The sequence below is a fragment of the Geotrypetes seraphini genome, chromosome 4 (assembly GCF_902459505.1).
Source record: "Geotrypetes seraphini chromosome 4, aGeoSer1.1, whole genome shotgun sequence".
In the NCBI taxonomy this organism is placed as follows: Eukaryota; Metazoa; Chordata; class Amphibia; order Gymnophiona; family Dermophiidae; genus Geotrypetes; species Geotrypetes seraphini.
Genome location: NC_047087.1, coordinates 139,221,911 through 139,243,759, shown reverse-complemented (window position 1 = coordinate 139,243,759; position 21,849 = coordinate 139,221,911). Strand labels below are relative to the sequence as shown.

At 42.5% G+C, this 21,849-nt stretch overlaps 2 protein-coding genes across 3 annotated transcripts in view; one reads left to right on the top strand and one right to left on the bottom strand.

Moving 5' to 3' along the window:
- Positions 1–382, bottom strand: part of KCTD19 (potassium channel tetramerization domain containing 19) — a 298,880-nt gene extending 298,498 nt beyond the window's left edge. The window contains exon 1 of the mRNA XM_033942930.1: positions 275–382. Within this exon, the coding sequence (XP_033798821.1) occupies positions 275–364 (90 nt within the window). The 5' untranslated portion in view covers positions 365–382. The remainder of the gene's footprint in view (positions 1–274) is intronic.
- Positions 355–21,849, top strand: part of LRRC36 (leucine rich repeat containing 36) — a 668,251-nt gene continuing 646,756 nt past the window's right edge. For both annotated transcript variants that reach the window (XM_033941089.1, XM_033941088.1), the window contains exon 1: positions 355–860. In XM_033941089.1, the coding sequence (XP_033796980.1) occupies positions 737–860 (124 nt within the window). In that variant the 5' untranslated portion in view covers positions 355–736. The remainder of the gene's footprint in view (positions 861–21,849) is intronic.

The following is a 21,849-nucleotide window of genomic DNA, read 5'->3' as shown; positions in this document are numbered from 1 at the left end:
TGTTTTTTAACAGTAGTTCACTTAAAGCTAAAAGGAGCTTCTGCAGTTCTTTTTAATCAGTAAATTCAGTTGAAAATTGTCTAACATTTGTTAAGTTTTCACATACTGAAACTAGTCTCAAGCTTTCAGAGAATGATACGGGGATAAAGTTTGTCCCTGCGGTCTCTGTCCCCGTGTCATTCTCTACAAGTACGTACCCATTCTCGGTTTGTACTAAATTCACCAACATACAGAGAAAGTCTGTCCTTGCTGAGTTAACACATAACTCACTCACAGTTCTCGTTTGAAACCCAGAAAAGACGGGCTGTGATTTTACAGCACCGACAGCCGTTTCCGCCCCCGCCCCCGCGGATCCCGGCCCCATCGTCGCGCTCCAACCTGCTACAACTCCGCCAGCGTTTCGCGCCTCATTCCCGCGCGCCGACATAAGACAGCTCAAATTACTTGACGGCACTCATGCGTTGTTTTGGTGTATTTGCTATTTATTTACTTTTTTATCTTTTCCATATAACGCTGAAAGGCGTAAGCAGCGCCCTACATTTATTTTGAGTTTTATTGTCTTCACTCCCTTCTTAGAAGTTGTAACGTATTGCTTGATCCCCGCGCTTGCAGGCAACACTGAACTATAGTTTATTACTTTTTGCAAGCACACAAAAGCCAATGAACTAAACTCCAGACCTAGCATGCTACTGGAACGCTGGTAACTAGGCTCGTGTTTCCAAGCGTTGCGAGGGGAATGTTTATCGTAGAGCACTGGTTGCCTAGGCAGTTTGAAATGATGGCGCTGCAGGAGGTGTCGCTGTCAGAGAGCTGGGTGTGGGCTAGAGCGGTGGAACAGGGGCAGAAAGCTAATAAAGCAGGTAGAATTAATTTCTTTTATTTAGTCCGAAACCATGGAATAATGTTATTTCATTTGGAAGTCATGAAATAAACTCTCAAAAATAGAGAGTCCGTGCAAATAATCTTGTCGTTGAGAAAATAATGTACTTTTTGACTAGGGCATAAAATGCTGTGTTGGTGAAAATAAAAGAAACTCTGTGGAATGACGATGTTCCTTAATGGACTTTATTTGAAAATGTCAAAGTTCCAAAGGTAAACTAAAATCATCCACATAAAAGTAAAGTAATCCACATAAGAGCCTTAAAGGACCTAATCCACTAGGGATGCAGGTCCCAACACGGTCCGCATTTTGACAAAAAGTCTTCAGGGGTCCCTGGGGGTCCTATAAAGGTGAATACCTGGGAAAGCTAATATGTGGTGAGCAGGAAGTGAAAATAAAGCCATCCTTTACCTTTTGCCCAGTACCTGCTCCTCTGATCATCAGGGCCAGTTTTAGACATGCTTGGGGCCCAGGGTAGAAATTAAGGAGGAGGCTCCTCTTCTACTTGCCTGTCTCCCAATTTCCTGACCCACTTTTAAATTACTTCTTCACACACAAAACAGACAGACAGACCTTCACCAAATACAGTATAGAACAATGGATCACAAATTAAAAGTAGAAATATGAATACCAAAGCTGAACTGGAAATCCTAAAAAGTTAAACTAGGCAAATACTGTACTTCATTTTGAACATCAGTGGCATAACCATGAGAGCAGAGCTAGACCTCCCACTTTGAGCTTAGGTCCCCTTAAAATGAACATCTCCCGTGATGTAGCTGGTAGGTACTTCCAAGCCTCACCAACTGACTGCCACCTCTCCCCCTCTCCCTCCCTCAGGTCCAGTGACCAGAACTTTCCAAGTTCTGCAGCTGGCAGCAGTATTTCAGAGCTGTTGCTGCTGCCTTCTCTCCTCCCTTGAGGATATTGCCATAAGCTGGAAAGCTTGGATATTTCTGGTTGCCAGACTGGAGAAAGATGTCTTCAGTTGGCAGGGCATGGGAATCCCTATTGCACTCAGGCCAGGAGAAACTTTAGTGCCCATTCACCAATTTTGGGCTCCAGTCCAAATCAGCTGTATGACTATGCCACTGAACACAGTCTTGCAGCAGCTGTCGAGAAAAGTCAAGCAGATTTTCACAAGCAGTGGGATGTGCTCTTGACATTGCCCCTGAGGAAGAGAACGAAATAGGGGACTTTGTAGGGCATTCGCTTGAGGCATCCCCCTATGACTCCATGAGGACTCTTGAAAGCTAAGTTTTTCTGCATATCACATTCTATGGAGAAAATTGCTATATTTAAGAACTGTTAGATTTAAACATTTTCACTGATACATTATTGATTTACTTGATTCCAAACTTGCACTGGGCACTTTACTATTTATTGATTGTTCCCTAGCAACAGCAGCAGATGAATCCAGAGACCAATGGGATAGCACACATCTACCAGCAGGCAGTGATAGAGAAACTGATTAATAGGTGATCCCATTGGCTGGCACTCCTCCTGTATCTCCAGTATTATCTATCTCCCAGCAGGAAATGGTCGCTATTCAACTAGCTCCTGAATTCTGGCTGTGACTGGAACTTTATTTTCTCCTGTTGAGGTTTCTCTTCAGTGAGACTGCCATTTTGTTTCTCCTGTTGAGGTTCTCTTCAGTAATGTAATGTAATGTAATTTATTTCTTATATACCGCTACATCCGTTAGGTTCTAAGCGGTTTGAAGAAAATATACATTAAGATTATAAATGAGAAGTAAGAAGGTACTTAAAAAATTCCCTTACTGTCCCAAAGGCTCACAATCTAACTAAAGTACCTGGAAATTAATAAAGAAGAGAAAATAAAGATGGTTGAAAAAAGGAAAATTCTATGTGAATTTATAGGATGGAAATTAAACTGACAGTGAAGAACTGTATGAAAAATACATATGGAATTCAGTTAGAGAGGGTAGGTTACAATCTATTTATGGTATTTGTTTAATTGGAAGGTGTTAAGGTGGGTAATTTGGGGGAAGGTTATCTGAAGGTAGGTGAATCTTCTGGAGGTAAAAGAGGAGGGGTTAAGATATTTGGATGAATTTTTTGAAAAGCAGGGTTTTGATTTCTTTTCTGAATGTTTTGAAGTTGTCTGATATTGTCATAAGATTGGAGATGGAATGGTTGATTTTTGCTGCTTGTGTTGCTAGAAGGTTGTCAAACATTTTTTTGCGTTGTGTGCCTTTGAGTGGGGGGAAGGCGAAAGGGTTCGAGGTTCTTCTGTGTCTTGAGGTGGAGATTTGGTTTAAGCGGTTATTTAGATAGGAGGGGGAAGAGCCGTGTAATGCTTTGAATATCAGGCAGTAGAATTTGAATTGGATTCGTGCTTGTATGGGTAGCCAGTGAGAGTCTAAGAAGGCAGTTGTTATGTGATCATATTTTTTGAGTGAGTAGATCAATCTGAGGGCGGTGTTTTGTATGGTCTGGAGTGAGTAGATCAATCTGAGGGCGGTGTTTTGTATGGTCTGGAGTTGTTTTATCATAGTGGCTGGACAAGGAAGATATAGGGAGTTGCAATAATCCAGCAGACCTAAGACTAGGGATTGGACGATTAGTCTAAATTGTGCTTGGTCAAAGAATTTTCTGATTTTACGGAGATTTCTCATGGTTAGAAAAGCTTTCTGGGTTGTTTTGTTGATCTGGGGCTGCATTGTGCAACATCTGTCTATCGTAACTCCTAGGAGTTTTAGTTCGGGTTGTATTGGGTATTTGGTATTTTTGATTTTCAGTTCAGTGATGGTAGGAGTTTGGGCTTTTTCGAGCAAAAGGAATTTTGTTTTTTCAGAATTTAGTTTTAGTTTGTGATCCATCATCCATTTTTCTACTGTGTCTAAGGTTGTTTCTAGCTTTGTTGTGGTGGTGGTCTCTGAGCTGGCAATGCTATTTCTCCTGTTGAGATTTTATCTTCAGTGAGACAGGGGTGTCTGGCTGAATGGTGCCGGCTTTAGGGGTTACACCTGGGCCCCCCCAGGTCCCTGCCTCACCCTCCCTCCATTGCTAGAGGGTCTGACTGGGACTCAATTTTTTTTCTTCTTTCCCTTGTCTGTAAAAAAAAAATAGAGACCACAGTTCCTACATTCTGCTCTGTTACTGCTGCTCAACCAGCTTTAACTGGCTTCAACCGGCCCTAACAACAAGCTTGTGAGTATGTCTCTGTTTTTTAATGTTGTTTGAACTTCAGGTTCTGTTTGGGAGTCTTAGTAATGTGGGTTCGGTCAACGTATGTTTAAGGAATGGATGTTTTATTGAGGTTAAGTTTTATGACTAGAAATCCGTGGAGGGAGCCGGGACTTCCCGCCCTTTGCATGCACGCTCTTGGTTTCCTTGTTGGTTACAGCGCGGCAGTAGCGGTGCGATTTCATGCTCGCACTTGTTCTCATTGTTGGGTTTCAGTGTAGCAGTAGTAGTCCTGTTTATTCTGAGGCTCTCTTTCATCGGTGTTTGTCACGGCCATGTGCAGCTGATTGTGCAGGTGCCGGTTTATAGCAGCGCGCATGAGATGGGACATGTTTTTTCCGGCGCTGTGGGCCATTCTTCTGGTTATTCTCCGAGTCTGATTTTCTTTCTATGCAAGCTGCAGCAGGGTAAATTTTGCGGGGCTTGAATCCGACTATGTTTCTAGGAGCATTGATGCAGCGGCAACATGTCAGTAAGAATCAGGCGTGCGCTTGGGTCTCCGGCGATGGTGGGAGAGCTGCAGCGTTCCAGTAGTTTGTTTCCAGCTGACTTTGGTCAGGGTATGCCGGGGCTTCTCTCCTTTCCGGTTCAGACAAGTTGTATGTGTTTCACCAGTTTTGGGACAAGCTTGGGCAGATTTATATGTTTATGTCTGTATTCCTGCTGTACTCCCTTGAAGGAAGCTGCTTGTTTAATCGGACTCTGGGGTTAGCACTCAAGGGGTTTACCAGAGAGACTCTGACCTGTGCTAGGTCACCCAGTTTCGGTTTGTCTCCGGACTGGGGCGACATACGGCAACTCAAGGCACGGTGAGATCAGCAGTAAGATAGTGCCCTGTATTTCACACAGGTATCTCATTGTCTCTCTTGGGGTCCTTGCAGATTGAGCCTTTGTCTGTTGGTAACTGTCCTTATTTGGGCCTCTGAAGTTATTCCTAAAGCAATAGAACTATTAGGTCTAATGGAGCAATGGATGATTGAATTTAGACTGAAGCATAACTCAGAAAAAATGAAGTTTTTTGTAGCTTCACCGCGCCCATTTGATATTAAAACATCATTGTGTATAAATAAATTCAGATATCCTATTCAATCTACCATTAAGGTTTTGGGAATAATACTGAACCAGGGCTTGACTATGAAGAACCAGGTGGACTCTGGTCAGAAAGGGTTTCTTTACTCTTTGGAAGCTTCGGTCCATTAGGGCGTATTTTGATGTTTCATCATTTAGGGCTCCTTTTACGAAGCCGCGTTAGCGGCTTTATCACACGCACCTTTTTAGCGTGCGCTAACCCCCGCGCTAGCCAAAAAACTACTGCCTGCTCAAGAGGAGGCGGTAGTGGCTAGCACGGCTGGCAAATTAGTGCGTGCTATTACACGTGTTAAACCGCTAATGCGGCTTTGTAAAAGGAGCCCTTAGAGTTTTGGTACAGTCTATTATACTAAGCTTGCTTGATTATTGCAATATTGCCTATTTGACAATTTCCCAGAAGAATATGCAACGATTGCGAATAGTATAAAATGCGACGGTCAGGCTGATTTTTAAGTTGAAGAAATATGATCAAGTAACACCCTCCTATCGAGTACTACATTGGCTACCAATGAAGGCGTGGGTGAAGTTTAAGTTTGGTTGCTTCTGTTTTAAGGCTTTGTTTAGCTTAGCTCCCAAATATATAATTGAGCTTTTTTCTTTTGCAACCAACAGACATAAGAGAAACTCACATCTGAATTTAGTTTTTTTGTCTGTTTAGAGCAGTGGTTCCCAACCCTGTCCTGGAGGACCACCAGGCCAGTCGGGTTTTCAGGATAGCCCTAATGAATATGCATGGAGCAGATTTGCATGCCTGGCACCTCTGTTATATGCAGATCTCTTTCATGCATATTCATTAGGGTTATCCTGAAAACCCGACTGGCCTGGTGGTCCTCCAGGACAGGGTTGGGAACCACTGGTTTAGAGAATGTAAACTTAAAAAACATCATCAAAATCTTTTTTCTTATCAAGCAGCGTTATGGGGTAAGGATTTAGAACAATTGCTTTTGTTTACTGATACTTATGGGGAATTTAGGAGACATCTAAAAACATCTGTTTTCGAAGTATTTAGGCAGCTAATTCGTAAAAATTTTATTATGCACTATTTTGATCATTTTAGTGTCTAATTATTGGCTCTTAATTTTTTTAGTTCTATTCAACTTCTTTTATTGTTTTTTTTAACTACTGTAAACCACATAGAACTTTACGGCCTTGCAGTATATAAATTGATTATTATTATTATTATGATATTTACTTAGAAAAATGTGACTTTATGGAAACAGCTTATGATTGCTAGAATGCTTCTTTAACACTTCTCCTTCCTGGAGGGAATTATCCAATTCAATCAAATAACCAGGAGCTCACAAATTTGCACCCTCCTAACATATACATATGAGACTCTTTTAACAACAGGATAAAAATCCTAAGAGTCCTAAAACATAGTAGGGACGATATTCAGACTATGGATGCTAGTTGGGCTGACTCCTGTGGTTGGCAGCGAACCTGGAAATTTAATGCTGGGCCATATCCAGTAATTGGCATTGAATTTCTGGTTTATTTTTAGGTGCTTAAAATATAGCCAGCTAAGCCGATATTTATCAGTTGGCCAGCTAAGTTATAACAGCCAAAGACAGTCCAGCTATTTATGCAAATCTATTTGGCTACTCAACTTAGCCAGTCAGCCAATGAATACTGATGCTAATCAGCTATAAAAACAAAAACTGTGGATACAGATGTTCTGGAGATAATTTATTAAACACTGACATATAAAACCATGAAAATTCAATTTAAAAAAGTACAATGGTAAAAAATACTGTGATGAAAATCCAACCGGACCCTACACGGTCCATGTTTCGGCGAACACGCCTTCCTAAGGGGTCCAATGGTTTGCAAACTCACATATAAAGAATTGGACTGAAAACAGTCTATTGTCTTTAAACATGCTAAGGCATTTTTTTGCTACTTCAGTTTGTCTGCGGTGTTCTTTGCTCACATATTTAAAGACAATAGACTGTTTTCAGTCCAATTTTTTATATGTGAGTTTGCAAACCATTGGACCCCTGAGGAAGGCGTGTTCGCCGAAACATGGACCGTGTAGGGTCCGGTTGGATTTTCATCACAGTATTTTTTACCATTGTACTTTTTTAATTGAATTGTCATGGTTTTATATGTCAGTGTTTAATAAATTATCTCCAGAACATCTGTATCCACAGTTTTTGTTTTCATCGGTGGATTGTTTTCACTGTGGATCATTGGGTCTCCCCATTTTTCTTTGTTGTGCTAATCAGCTATGCCACCATAGCTGCTAAGTGCTAATATTCCTCTTGCACTGAATATTTAACTGGCCAGGAGCCTGTCCTAGCTGGTTAAATAACACATAATATTAGGCAGTGTGTATGTATTTTTTGTGGGGAAGGGGGGAACACTGAATCAACAAAGCATTTTTCTTCAGAAATCCATAGAAGATATGTAACTTATAATCCACAGAAGAGGTGTAACTGCTAATCACTGTGAAGAGTTGAGGCTATTTTATATGTATTGCATTTTGTAATGCAATTATGTATGCTGGTTTTGTAACCCACCTAGGTTTTAGGCAGAAAAGAGGAACTTTGTTTAGTAAATGAAAATCCCAAAGTATTTTTATCCTGTATGTTTGTTTTGACTCAAATGTCATTGTCTTATTTGTACAGTGCTATGTACTATGAATAGAAATGATAGCAGTACATTAGCATATAAGAAGCATTACAGGAAGGCCTCATTCCCACCTTTAGGGAGAGTTTATAAGAGAATATGGAAGTGGGATGAATAGGATATACATACAAAATTTTAGCAGATGAAAATATTCCAAAAATAGTTAGCAGGTTTGATGTGCTATGTTTATGGCTGTTATGGGAATTTGAAATAATCTGTTTTTTTCCTTAGGCTCCTTTTACTAAGGTGCGCTAGCGTTTTTAGCATGCACAGCTTTGCCGTGCACGCTAACCCCGCACTACGCGCCAAGAACTAACGCCAACTCAGTGCTGGCCAAGAACTACTCAATTGGCGTTTAGCGCGTATGGCAATGCAGCATGCGCTAAGTGCGCGCTAAAACCACTAGCGCAGCTTAGTAAAAGGAGCCCTTAGTGTCAGCAGCAAATGAATCCAGAGACTAGTGGTTTGTGCTCATCTACCAGCAGTTGGAGATCAAGTTCAGACTTTCCACTCTGACTTATTGAATGTCAAGCCTTCTGGTCAATTAGTATATCTCCAGGAGGTGGATGGATCAAGTTTCAAGTTTGTTTGGTTTTTAAAAAAAAAAAAATCTTTATTGATTTTCAAGTAGTAACAGTGCAATACATATGAATCTGAATGTATAACAAATCAAGAAAAGCACTTTGAACTTACAAATATTTGAAAGTAATCTTTTCCCCCACCCCCTTTACTTAATCAATAATATAAATGCAATTATCCTTCCAATAACCCACCCTTATTTAAAGTAGTAATACATTCCCACCCCCTCCCTCCCACCCTGGATGTGTAAGGAAATCAGACAAAAGTTAAAGAGAAATGACAACTATATAGAAGCAATAAAAGTTGCCAATGGGCCCCACACCAAGTTAAATACATTACTATGCCCCAATATCTCAGCATTCATTTTTTCATATTTGTAGCTGGAGCATAAGTTTGCCCACCAAAAAGGGAAGTTAAGGCGATCATAGTTCTTCCAATTCCATGTTATCATCTGCATGGCTATTCCCGTGATAATTAAGAAAAGCCGGCATTTATAAGAACATAAGAATTGCCGCTGCTGGGTCAGACCAGTGGTCCATCATGCCCAGCAGTCCACTTACGCGGTGGCCCTCTGGTCAAAGACCAGTGCCCTAACTGAGACTAGCCCTACCAGCACACTTTCTTGTTCAGCAGGAACTTGTCTAACTTTGGCTTGAATCCCTGAAGGGTGTTCTCCCCTATGATACACTCTGGAAGAGCGTTCCAATTTTCTACCACCATAGGGGGTTTAACATGTAATAGTGTTCCACATATTATGACTTCATAAGTCAATGGGATTGATGACTCAAGTACAACATTAATTTGACCACATATCGACTTCCAAAAATTAAGTATCAAAGGATAATAGCATAACAGATGATCCAAAGTCCCTATATCAAGATGGCAATGCCAGCATCTATTAGATTTAGAACTGTCTAATTTTTGCAAACAAACTGGGGTCCAAAAAATCCTATGCAACAAAAAAAAACCATGTTTGTCTCATAGATGCTGACACTGTACACCTCATCCTCCAAGTCCAAATTCGTGGCCATCAAGACACAGAAATATACTGCTTTATCTCAATGCTCCAAATGTCTCTAAGACTAGATTTTGGTTTTTTATTCAAGAATTCAGAAATTAATTTATACCACCGGGCGGGCTGATGTCCTAAAAAATATGTCTGGAAGCATAGGATTTGCAAGCTATAATGAGTTTTTCAATTTCACCAATCAGGGAACCCACTCTGAAAGGCCTGCTTCACCTGCAACCACCTATAATTTTGAGACTTTAAAATACTGAATGATTGTTGCAGTCATGAAAAATCAAGCAGTTTCCCATTAGATATAACATGCATCCAATGCTTCCAGAAGATCCCAGATCCGCCTATTTGAATCTTGGAGTTTAGCCATAAGGATTGAAAAGTAGATTTCTCTATTGGAATATCTGTTAATTTATTAATACATTCCAAAGTTTTCCACTTGTCCAATAAAATACTATTGTCCTTAACATATCTAGGTAATTTGATACTCAACAAATGAGATAGTTGTAATGGGGACATAAGTTGCCATTCTAAATATAACCAATCTGAGAGCTCGGGGCGAATCCAATACATACATTGAAGCATTATATAGGCTTGATGGTACCTATAAAAATTAGGAAAATTTACCCCACCCGCCGCAATTGGTTTTTGTAAAGATACTAAAGCAATTCTCGCAGTTTTACCCAGCCAAATAAATTTGGTAAGAATGCTATTTAATTTCTTATAAAAGGACCCCTGAAAATAAACTTGCAACATACCCATTTGGTAGCAAACCACAGGCAAAATCATCATCTTGACTGTTTGAACTCTCCCCCACCAAAAAAGATGTAAAGGGTTCCCATTGCTCACACATTTCTGAGACTTTTAGCAATAAGGATTTTTCATTTACTTTCATTGTCTCTTCCAATGTTTTTTGTATCCAAATACCTAAATATTTTATACCCTCTTCCTTCCAAAGGAAGGGGAATGAATCAAATAATCCTCTTGGGCAATGTACATTTAGTGGAAGAACCTCCAATTTACTCCAATTTATTTTATACCCTGAGAATTTCCCAAATCTATCAATCAGATCCAGTAAATGTGGAATGGTGATTTCAGGATTCCTCAAATGAAGCAAAATATCATCTGCATAAGCAGAGATCTTATATTCCCGACCTGCATAAGGAATACCCTATATCTCCTCTGCCTGCTGAAATAGCCAATAACAAGGATTCCATAACAAAAGCAAATAGCAAAGGAGATAATGGACACCATTGTCTAACTCCCCTCTCCAGGTGAAAACATTCTGAAAAGTATTATTTATATATACCTTATTTTTTTTTTTTTTTGCTTCATAAGACGAACCCTAGATTTAGAGTAGGAAAACCATAAAAAAAATATTCTGAACCAAATTCTGCATCCTGTCTCCCCATTTCATTTTTCATATACACACAGATATACAGCAGATATAAATGATCAAATCTGACACATTTTGATCACTAAATTGAAAATAAAAAAATGAAGTGAAAAATACGGTAATCTGGCAGAAGGGGAACTATACAAGATTTGAATCATTTGTATAAATCCTGAACCAATACCAAACCAATCCATTTCTTGATACATGAAGGTCCATTCCACACGATCAAAGGCCTTCTCTGCATCCAAGGACACAGAGAAGGCCGGATTCTCCATGGTTTTTGTTAAATTTAGCATGTGAAGAGCCATTCTGGTGTTATTTGAAGAATGTCTTTGAGCCACGAAACCTGTTTGGTGCATTCCTATAACATAAGGGAGAGCCTTAGCCAAGCACTAAGCCAATAACTTAGCCAACAGTTTTCCATCTACATTAATCAAAGAAATAGGCCTGTAATTTGAAACCAACATGGAATCTTTATTTGGCTTTGGCAAAACAATAGTCAGAGATTCTGCCATAGTACCTGAAATGCAACCTTTAGTTAGTTGAACCTGATATAAATTTAAAAGATGAGGTAATAGGGTAATTTGGAATGATTTATAAAAAGCTACAGTGAAACCATCACCACCTGGAGCGGTTCCAACTCTAAGGGACTTCAACGCTGTTTGCAACTCTTTCAGTGATATAGGTGCCTCAAGATTTCCTTTTATATGCTCGGGGATTTTTGGTCCTCTGATCAACTTTAAAAACTCTAAACCAGGGGTGTCCAACCTTTTGGCTTCCTTGGGCCGCATTGGCCGAAAAAAAAATTTCTGGGTCTGCACAAATGCGCAAACACTACAGCAAGACAAAGGAGGGAGCCGGCAAGATGGTAAACACCCAGGGGCAGCAGAGGAAAACACTGCATCACCCTCGACCGGGGCCGCACAAAATACTTCACGGGGCCGCAGGTTGGACACCCATGTTCTAAACCAGGGGTGCCCACACTTTATGGGCTTGCGAGCTACTTTTATAATGACTAAGTCAAAATGATCTACCAACAATAAAATTTTTAAAAAAACACAAAGCACACTGAAAGGCAGAGAAAATGTTAATTATTCATATTCCGGGTTTTTTCAAAGAGGTCATGGCAGATGACTCTATGCAATGTCACCTCAGTAACAAAATACAAAAATAGACAAATACACCCCCTCCCTTTTTACTAAACCACAATAGTAGGTTTTAGCACAGGGAGTTACGCTGAATGCCTCATGCTGCTCTCAATGCTCATAGGCTCCCTGCACTAAAAAACGCTATTGCGGTTTAGTAAAAGGGAGCCATAATGCAAAATATAGACAGCAGATATAAATTCTCAAAACTGACACATTTTGATCACTAAATTGAAAATAAAATCATTTTTCCTACCTTTGCTGTTTGGTGATTTCATGAGTCTCTGGTTGCACTTTCTTCTTCTGACTATGCATCCAATCTTTCTTCCTTTCTTTCAGCCTCCTGTATGTTTCCTCTCCTCCAGACCTCATTCTCTCCCCAACTTTTTCTTTCTGTCTCCCTGTTCCCCCTTCTTTCTGTCTCCCTGTCTGCCCCCTTTCTTTCTTTCTCCGTGCCCTCCCCCAAGCCACTCGGTTTGCTGCCACCGCCATCGGGGAACAGCCCCCAAGCCACCGCCGTCCCAAGCTTTCCCTGCAGAAACGTCGCGCTGACCAGCATTCCGCTCCCTGACGTCAATTCTGACGTAGGAGAGGAAGTTCCGGGCCAACAAGTCATTTCTCTTCATTCCATCCAGCCTGAGCCCCATCTCTCCTTGATCCAGCATTTCCCTTCTGTGTCTGTCAGAATTACCATTCCACCTATTTTCCAGCATCACCCTTCTTTGTGTCCATCTCATCTATATCCCTATCTCACCACTTTTTCAGAATCTTCATTTGTCTCTGTCCTTGTCTTTACCCCATGTTCACCATTTACCCTTTCAATGTCTTTATCTCCCCCCCCACACTTTTTCAGCATTACTTATATGTCTCTATTTCACCTCCTCTTCATGTCCCCTCTGTATCTCTATCCTTATTCAGTAGGTCCTGCTTACTCTTTCTCTTCTTTGTGTCACTATCTCCATTTTCAGCTTTTCCCCCTTTTCCTTTGTTAATACACCCTGTAGCCAGAATCTTTCCACCCTCCCTCCACTCCAGCCCAGCCCAGTATGAAATATTTCCTTTTGTTTCCCTCCCCTCTCTCTTTCTCTCTCTCTTCTGCTCCCTCACCCACGAGTCCTGCATCTGGCCCTCTCCCTTCTACCTGCACCTGGCAAAACCCCCCTGCTCCGCGGCTCTCTTAAGCAACTCGTCAGCAGCGGTGATCAAGACAAGCTGCCGACATCGAGGCCTTCCTTCTACAAGTCTCGCCTTTGTGGAAAAAGGGAAGTTGAAACAAGCGGGACTCGCAGAGGGTAGGCCCCGACGTCAGAAGCTTGTGTCGATTGCTGCTGCTGAGTTGCCAAAGAGAGCCGAGGAGCAGGGGGTGTGGCCGGAAGCAGGTAGAAGGGAGAGGGATGCTGGAAGAGGTAGAAGTTCCGGAGTATGACACCGACCCGGGCCAGGATGATTTCTTTTTCAGGTTTTGCTGCTGCCACGCCACCACGCCCCCCCCCCCCCCCGAAATGACAAAAAAACAACCTAATTCCCGGAGTCGGCGTCTTTGACTTCGGGGAGAGGAAGGCTGATAGGCCCGGTAGATCGGGATGGCAACACGAGTCTATCACATGAATGTTACCTTCCTGAGCTACCGGTCGATTGCGATCGACACGTTGGGCACCCCTGCTCTAAACCTTCAAGTTCTTTATTTGAATAAGGCTCAGAAGAATCTAAAGCTTTATAAAAGTTCAAAAATTGTTTTAAAATATTTCCAATATGAGTAGGAGTATCTCCCTTCTCATCTTTAATCGCAACAATTTTTACTTTACTTTTCTTAGCTTTAAGGTATTTAGCTAATAATCTTCCTGCTTTATTCGAGTTTTCATAATACAGAGCCTGTTGAGAAAATAAATCTTTCCTGGCCAACTCTGAAGAGATCATGAAGGGCATAGAGAAGGTGGAAAGGGACAGGTTCTTCAGCCTATTGGGAACTACAAGAACAAGGGGGCACTCAGAGAAATTGAAAGGGGACAGGTTTAGAACCTATGCTAGGAAATTTTTCTTCACTCAGAGGGTGGTAGACACCTGGAATGTGCTTCCGGAGGATGTGATAGGTCAGAGTACATTAAGGGGATTCAAAGAGGGATTGGACAAGTTCCTAAAGGATACGGGGATTGAGGGATATAGATAGAGGTAGAGATAGGATTATGGAAGGGTATAGATAGAAGAAAAATGGGGATTGAAAGGTTTTAGACAATGTATCACTTACAGGTCATGGACCTGATGGGCCGCCGCGGGAGCGGACTGCTGGGCGCAATGGACCCCTGGTCTGACCCAGCGGAGGCAACTTCTTATGTTCTTATGTTCTTATTTATATTTAGCTTTTAAGAGGGCCTATAAAGTAATTTGTTCCCACTTCGCAGCCAATTTTGACTCCAATTCCTTAATATCTTGTTCCAATTAGAAAAATTCCATTTTAAGTTGTTTCCTAATATGTGCCGAATATGAAATGATTTGCCTCCTTATGGTAGCTTTGAAAACATCCCACAATGTTTCTAAGGAGATCTCCTGAGGCATTGATTTGGAAATATTCATTCATTTTTAATTGAAATTCTTCAAAAAAGTTTGTGTCCGGAAGCAATGTAGTATTAAATCTCCACACAGATCTACTAGAATCTTGTTCAGCAAACTTAAATTCAATCCAAACTCCACCATAATCCGACAAAATAATTGGATCTATGATGGCTTTTGTTACTTGCTGTACTAATTGATCTGAAATAAAAATATAATCTATTCTTGAGAATGATATATGAAGATGGGAGCAAAGCGAAAATTCCCGAGCATCAAAATGAAGGATCCACCATATATCTTTCAAACCACAGGATTGAACCAAGTTATCTAATCACAATGACTTTAGTACCTTACTGGGATTTTTGTCAAGCAATGGATCCATAACAGCATTAAAGTCCCCCGCCACTACTACATTAGAAGCAGCCAATGGTAGTATCAACTTCTGAAGAGTTTTGAAAAATTCAACTTGATTTGAATTAGGGGCATAGATGTTGAAAAGCTCCAGCATATTATTCCCCAAGCTCATATCCACATGAATCCACCTGCCTGAGGGATCGGCAGAAATCAAATACAGCCGAATATTTCCTATGGACCAGAATAGCCATCCCAGCCTTCTTTCCCACAGCAGGAGCGAAAAAACAATGCTTTACCCACCCTCCTTTCAACTTGCTTGATTTTATGGCGGATAAGTGTGTTTCTTGTATATAATATATATACGCATCCTGTTGTTTTAGAAAATTAAGTATTTTCTTCCTCTTAATTGGATGGATTGGCCTAGTTCAGTTGAGCTGAGGGGTGCTCTAGCTGAGTGCTGGCAGCTTTAGTGGTTACACCTAGTCACCCCAGGTCCCTATCCCAACCTCCCAGTGCATTGAAGTTCAGATTCTCCTTTCCCACATAAAAAATATAGCACAGAAGGGAGACTGCATTGTGTCAGTTAGAGACCTCACCAGCTACTTAGGCTGATAACGGGACATTTGTGGCTGTGGCCCAAGGCTCTTCAAAGGAATTGCTATAATCTGAGTAAGTAACCCTGCTCGCCCTTCCCGGGCCAAGTACATATATTTTTCAGCTTATTTCTTGCGTTGATTTTTTATTTAATTCCCCTCCTCTTTCAAAACAGTAGCTCGTTTTTTAGCGCCGGCCCTGGTGGTATTAGCTCCAACGCTCATAGAATTCCTATGAGCGTCGGAGCTGTTACTACCGTGGCTGGCATTAAAAACCACACCACAGTTTTGTAAAAGGGGGGGTTAATACTTATATTTTCAGTATATGTTTTCACCATATAATTTCTGCATACTTTGGGGACAGGTTGTGGTATAAGCGGTTAATGTAGCTGGTTTTAAGAAAGGTTTGGACAATTTCCTGGAGGAAAAATCCATAGTCTGTTATTGAGACAGACTGCTTGCCCTGGATTGGTAGCATGGAATGTTACTTTTGGGGGTTTTGCCTGGTACTAGTGATCTAGATGGCCATTGTGAGGACGGGCTACTGGGCTAGATGGACCATTGGTCTGACCCAGTAAGGTTATTCTTATATTGTTATGTCCTTTGACACCACATGGATTTATATTCATGGGTGGGTGTGGGGCAGCGATTTGCAGCACCAGTTAAGATGGCAGCTGAAGTAGTTAAATGCTGTTCCTGCTGTGAAAAGCGGTGAACAGCGTTGGGGCTCTGCTCTGATGGCTGTATGAGCGTTATGGCCGCAAACCCATCAATGGTGGACTCCAGGAATTTGTACCGCATGGAGGAGGGGCAGCCTATTTCTCCACAGCTTACCACAGCCATTTTGACAGCTCAGAAAAAATAAGCTCCCACATTGTTTTCTGCAGCAGTTTAGCTGTCGGGACCCAGCTTGCCTACTATTGCTTCTGCTGAGGGAGCAGGTCAGTCTAAAAATGCTGCCAAGGGGCAGCCTTTACTCCCAGATCTTTTTTCACCAGAATTAATTTTGCTGCTGCACAGAGCTTTTTTTGCTGTGTGGGGTAGGGAGTGATGGTGCAGAGGCATTATTTGACTTATCTGTGGCCTGAGAGTCAGTCTGCCAAGTGGAAGCACTTATTTTCAGGCTCAGAAAGGGGCTCTGCATCCTCTGTTTCTCCTCCTCTTTCATGGGTGGATCCGGAAGAATTAGGAGTGGATGCTTATGGGCTAGATCTAGAGGACAAGGAGGTGATGGTCCAAGAAGCTTATGACGCCATGACAGTGAGGGTTTTTCACAGAGCTTTCTTCGCTTATTTCCAAGGCGCTGCAACCTCTGAACATTTCCATGCCTGAGCATCCCCAAAAATGGCTCCTAAATGGCCAGCACCCCCAAGCCTCCTAAGGTTTTCCCGGTGAATGAAGCAATGCAGGAGATGATATCAGTGCAATGGTACTCCCCAGATGCTGGGTTATGGGTGGTTAAGGCTATGGCACACCTTTACCCAGTTTCTCAGAAAAGCTTAAACTTCCTAGAGTGGACCCCTTGGTGGCAGCGATGACGAAAAAGACCACGCTGCCAGTAGAAGGGGTGATAACACAGAAAGACGTACAGGATAGAAAACTAGAGGTTTCCTTAAAGATGTCTTTTCAAGTTTCAGCTCTTTCCATGCAGCAGCATCTCATGTTCTTATTTCTGTAGTTTCTATGCTGCAAAAGTTTGCCTCTGCTGGGTTTATCAGGTTATGGATTCTTTAGTGGACTCGGGCACTTAGCTCCCTTCTAAGTGTGGATGTAGAGACAGGGCTGTCCTATTTAGCTGACAAACTATTTGATCTTATTAGAGCTTCAGTGAAGCAGATGGTGTTGGCAGTGATAGTGAGGCACTTCCTTTGGCTTCACCACTGGTCTGCAAATGGCCACTTCAAAGCAGCAGCTGGTGAAGCTCCCTTTTAAGGGGAAGTTTCTGTTTGGTGCAGATTTGGACAAGTTAAGGATTTGGGGGATTCTAAATCACAGTACTTATCTGAGGATAAGCTCAAACTGCTAGGAAAGGCTTTCTATAGGCAGTGTTATTTCTGAGACACAAAGCAGTATAAACCTGGAAGACCTCCCTTTTCTCAAAGTTCTGGATTTCAGTGAAAGTCTTTTTTGACAGGATAAAAAGGGGGCACCTCAACCTTCCTGCCCCACTGCTATCCAGTTTTCCCAATGACGGGGCGCTGACTTACTCTGCCAGCCAGATAGGGGGATGACTGTACCACTTTATTGCAGATTGGGCCTCCATTACTGCAGATTTCTGGGTGCTGAATATTGTTCATGAAGGCTACAAATTAGAATTGTCCTCTTCTGTCAGAGATTTTTTCTTGGAGTCACCGTGTATGTCTCTTATCAAGAAGAAGGTGATCAGAAAAACTTTGGATACCTTGATAGAAATGGGAGCAGCAGTGCCCGTTCCACCTGCAGAATGTGGGCAGGGCTGTTCAAATTATTTTGTTGTCTCGAAAAAAGGGGGCATTTTTTCATCTGGTTCTCGACCTTCAAAAAGTCAACAAATTCCTCACAGTCAAGTACGTTTGCATGAAGATGGTGCAGTCCGTCATTTTGGCAGTGTAGCCAAGGGAGTTTCTCATGGCCCTGGACTTCAGTGAGGTCTATTTACATGCAATTCGGCCTCCTCTGTGTTTCCTGTGCTTTTTGGTGCTAGATCGACATTCCAGTTTCAGGCTCTGCCTTTTGGTCTGGCCACAGCCCCCCATACCTTTTCCAAGCAGATGATAGTAGCAGCAATCTATTTAAGGCAAACAAAGGGGTTCAGTTGCACCCTTAATTGGATGATTGGCTCTGTCAGAGCAAAAGTCTCAAGCCACAGAATAAGTGTGTATGCTCTTTACATTCCTTGGGATGGTTCATCAATTTCCGAAAGAGCCACCTTTTTCCATCCCAGACCCTGGAATTCCTGGGGGTAAGGTTCAACAAGGTGCAAGGGAAAGTGTTTCTTCCTCAGGCAAGGAGATAGAAACTTCAAATGCAAATTCTTCAGCTTCTACAGATCCCATGTCCCAGGGCTTGAGACTACATGCAGGTGTTGGGGACTATGGTTGCGACCTTGGATGTAGTTTCCTGGGCACGATTTCACATGAGACCCCTCCAACATTCTCTATTGAACAGTGGTCGCCAATATCTCAGGAATATAATTGTCGACTGTGGTGGACTCCACAGGTTCACAGCAGCATGGTCTATTGGCTTCAAGATTCCAACCTTCTATGGAGCATGAAATTGGCGATGGCCAGATGGCTCCAGGTGACGACCAATTTGAGTCAGATTGGGAGCCCATTGCTTGGATTACTCGACATAGGGGTAATGGACAGTGGAGGAGGCCCAATGGTCTATCTGTTGTTTGGAGTTGGTAACAGTCTGCAGGGCTCTCCTGGCCTTTCAACCTCTGTTGGAGGGCAAAGCAATTCATGATAGAAGCTCACGAGCTGTTGAGCTGGGCAGAGATGCATTTGCAAACGATCTCAGCAGCACACATTGCAGGAAAATTAAATGTGCAGGTGAATTTTCTCAGCCAAAATCAGCTTGGCTTGGGAGAGTGATGGCTTTTGGAAGCAGCCTTCCAGTTGATAGTCCAGACTTAGGGAATGCTAGGGATGTTTCTAATGGCCATGCACAGCAGTGCTCAGGCAGCCCTATTTTTTAACAGACACAGAGATGAGGCATCCAAAGGGATCGATGCTCTACTGCAGCTGTGGCCATGGGTCGCACTGTTATACGTTTTTCCTCTATGGTCTATGATTGGCAAGGTGTTGCATTGAGTGAGCACTCACCCAGCACTAGTAATTCTAGTGGCTCCAGATTGACCTCATCGACCATGGTATGTGGACTTCATTTGGATGTTAGCCAGTGATCCGTAAGATTGTCGATGATGCACAACCTTCTCTTGCAGGGCCTAGTCAAAATAGAGAATCCCTTCCACTTTTGTCCTATGGCCTGTCCATTGAGAGGTCAAAACTCCAGACGGAAGGGCTACTCAGATGAGGTGATAACTACTCTTCTACAGACAAAGAAATGGTCTGCATCCACAGCTTATACTAGAATATGATGAGTATTTGAGTCACGGTGTGATCAAAGGGGTCTTTCGCCATTTATTCTTCACTTTGGCCAATATTGGACTTCCTACAAGAAGGGCTTTGTAAAGGTCTGGCATACAATTAGCTGAGGGTGCTAGTATCAGTAATAGCATGCTATAGAGGTCTAATATCTAATTCTTCCTTGGCTATGCAATTGGATGTGGTTTAGTTTTTGAGAAAGGTTAATCAGCTTAAGCCCCCTCTAAGAAAGCCTTATCTGGATTGGAATCTTAATCTAGTTTTGTGGATGTTGCTACAGGCTCCGTTTGAGCCACTGAGAAAGGTGGCCCTCAAAGATCTTATGCTCAAAATGGTGTTTCTCATAGTAATTTCCTCAGCCGAAAGAATTTCTGAGTTGCAAGCTGTTTTACATTTTTTGGATGCAGGAGTTATGGAATGCACAGTTCTTTCTTTCCTCCTGAAGATTGTATTGTATTTTCACATTACTTAATCCTTTTTTTGCCCTTCTTCAAGGAACAGGATTATTCTAGCACAAGTGTTAAAAGTGAACTGTCCTTTTAAGTTTTAAGAAACTTCGTGACTGCCTAGACCAATATAGGCTTGCGGTTCCTTAGTTCTTCATTCTCCGCAGAGTGAAGAAGTATTTTTTTCTGGACTTTATCCAGTCGGCATTGCCTTCAACCAGTACCGTGTTTCTAAAACCTAGCTTTGGCCATTGGTTATCTTTTTCGTTCTCGTTATTATTTTACTTTAGAGAAAAAAAAAGAATAATTTCTTTTTCCTCATTTGGGCTCCTGCCTTCGTGTGGGGGTTTTTAGCCTTCGTCTTATTTTTCAGCGGTTTTTTCTCCTCAAATTTAATCATTGAGTTTAATTTTGCTGCCACAATTTTTCCATCCCTGTTGAAACTGTTGACGAGCTTTAAAAAGTGCTGTTGGTGCCAGCAGCCTATTTCCATCACTGCCCTGATAGCTGGTAATTGCAGTGTTTAGGCCCTGAGCATTGTGTTGATTCCTGCATACGCTGTTCCACCTTACAGAAGTGCTCACTAAAACCTTGTCACATTCATAGTAACATAGTAGATGACGGCAGATAAAGTCCTGAATGGTCCATCCAGTCTGCCCAACCTGATTCAATTCAATTTTTTTTTCTCTTAGCTATTTCTGGGCAAGAATGCAAAGCTCTACCCAGTACTGTGCTTGGGCTCTAACTGCTGAAGTCTCCGTCAAAGCTCACTCCAGTCCATCCATACCCTCCCAGCCATTGAAGCCCTCCCCAGCCCATACTCAACCAAAAGGCGATATAAAGACACATACCATGCAAGTCTGCCCAGTACTGCCCTTAGTTCTTCAATATTTACTATTATTTTCCAATTCTAGATCCTCTGTGTTCATCCCACACTTCTTTGAACTCCGTCACCGTTTTCCTCTCCACCACTTCTCTCGGGAGCGCATTCCAGGCATCCACCACCCTCTCGGTAAAGAAGAATTTCCTTACATTGCTCATGAGTCCCCCACCCCTCAACCTCCAATTATGTTCTCTGATTTTACCATTTTCCTTTCTCTGGAAAATATTTTGTACTACATTAATACCTTTCAAGTATTTGAACATCTGAATCGTATCTCCCCTGTCCCTCCTGTCATCTAGGGCAGACATGGGCAAACTATGGCCTGCAGCATCAGAGGCGGCTGTCTGCAGCGTAAGGCAGGGTTTCTAAATGCGCGGTACACAGACCGCCCGTCCATTCACTTACCACCATCGCTCGCCCACTATATTTACTTATAGCCTCGCTGGTGCTGCAACGAATGGAAGGGCTACCTACAAGCCTTCTCCCGATGTCAATTCTTATGTTGGAGAGAAGGTCCGGGATTGGCTGGCCCAGACCTTTGGGAGAAGGCTTGTGGGTATGTGCCTGGCCCTTCCCTTCCCTTCATTGCAGCACCAGCGAGGCTGTAAGTAAATATAGTGTGCGAGCGGCAGTGGAGAGCGGACGGACGTGTGGGGAGCGAACAGACGGACAGACGGGCGGGTGCCGGACCGGGACAGGGAGGAGGAATCGGCAGTGGGTTGGCTTGGGGGCAAGTAGGCTTTGGCGCGGCTTTGTGGGATGGTGGGAAGTAATTAAATGCAGCTGTTGCAGGTTGACTTGGGGGGGAGGGGGCACTAAGGACATACGAAGGAGGCACTGGGGCACCATGGACATAGGAAGGAGGCACTGGGGGCATAGGAAGGAGGCACTGTGGCACTAAGGACATAGGAAGGAGGCATGGGGCACTAAGGACATAGGAAGGAGGCATGGGGCACTAAGGACATAGGAAGGAGGCACTGGGGCACCATTGACATAG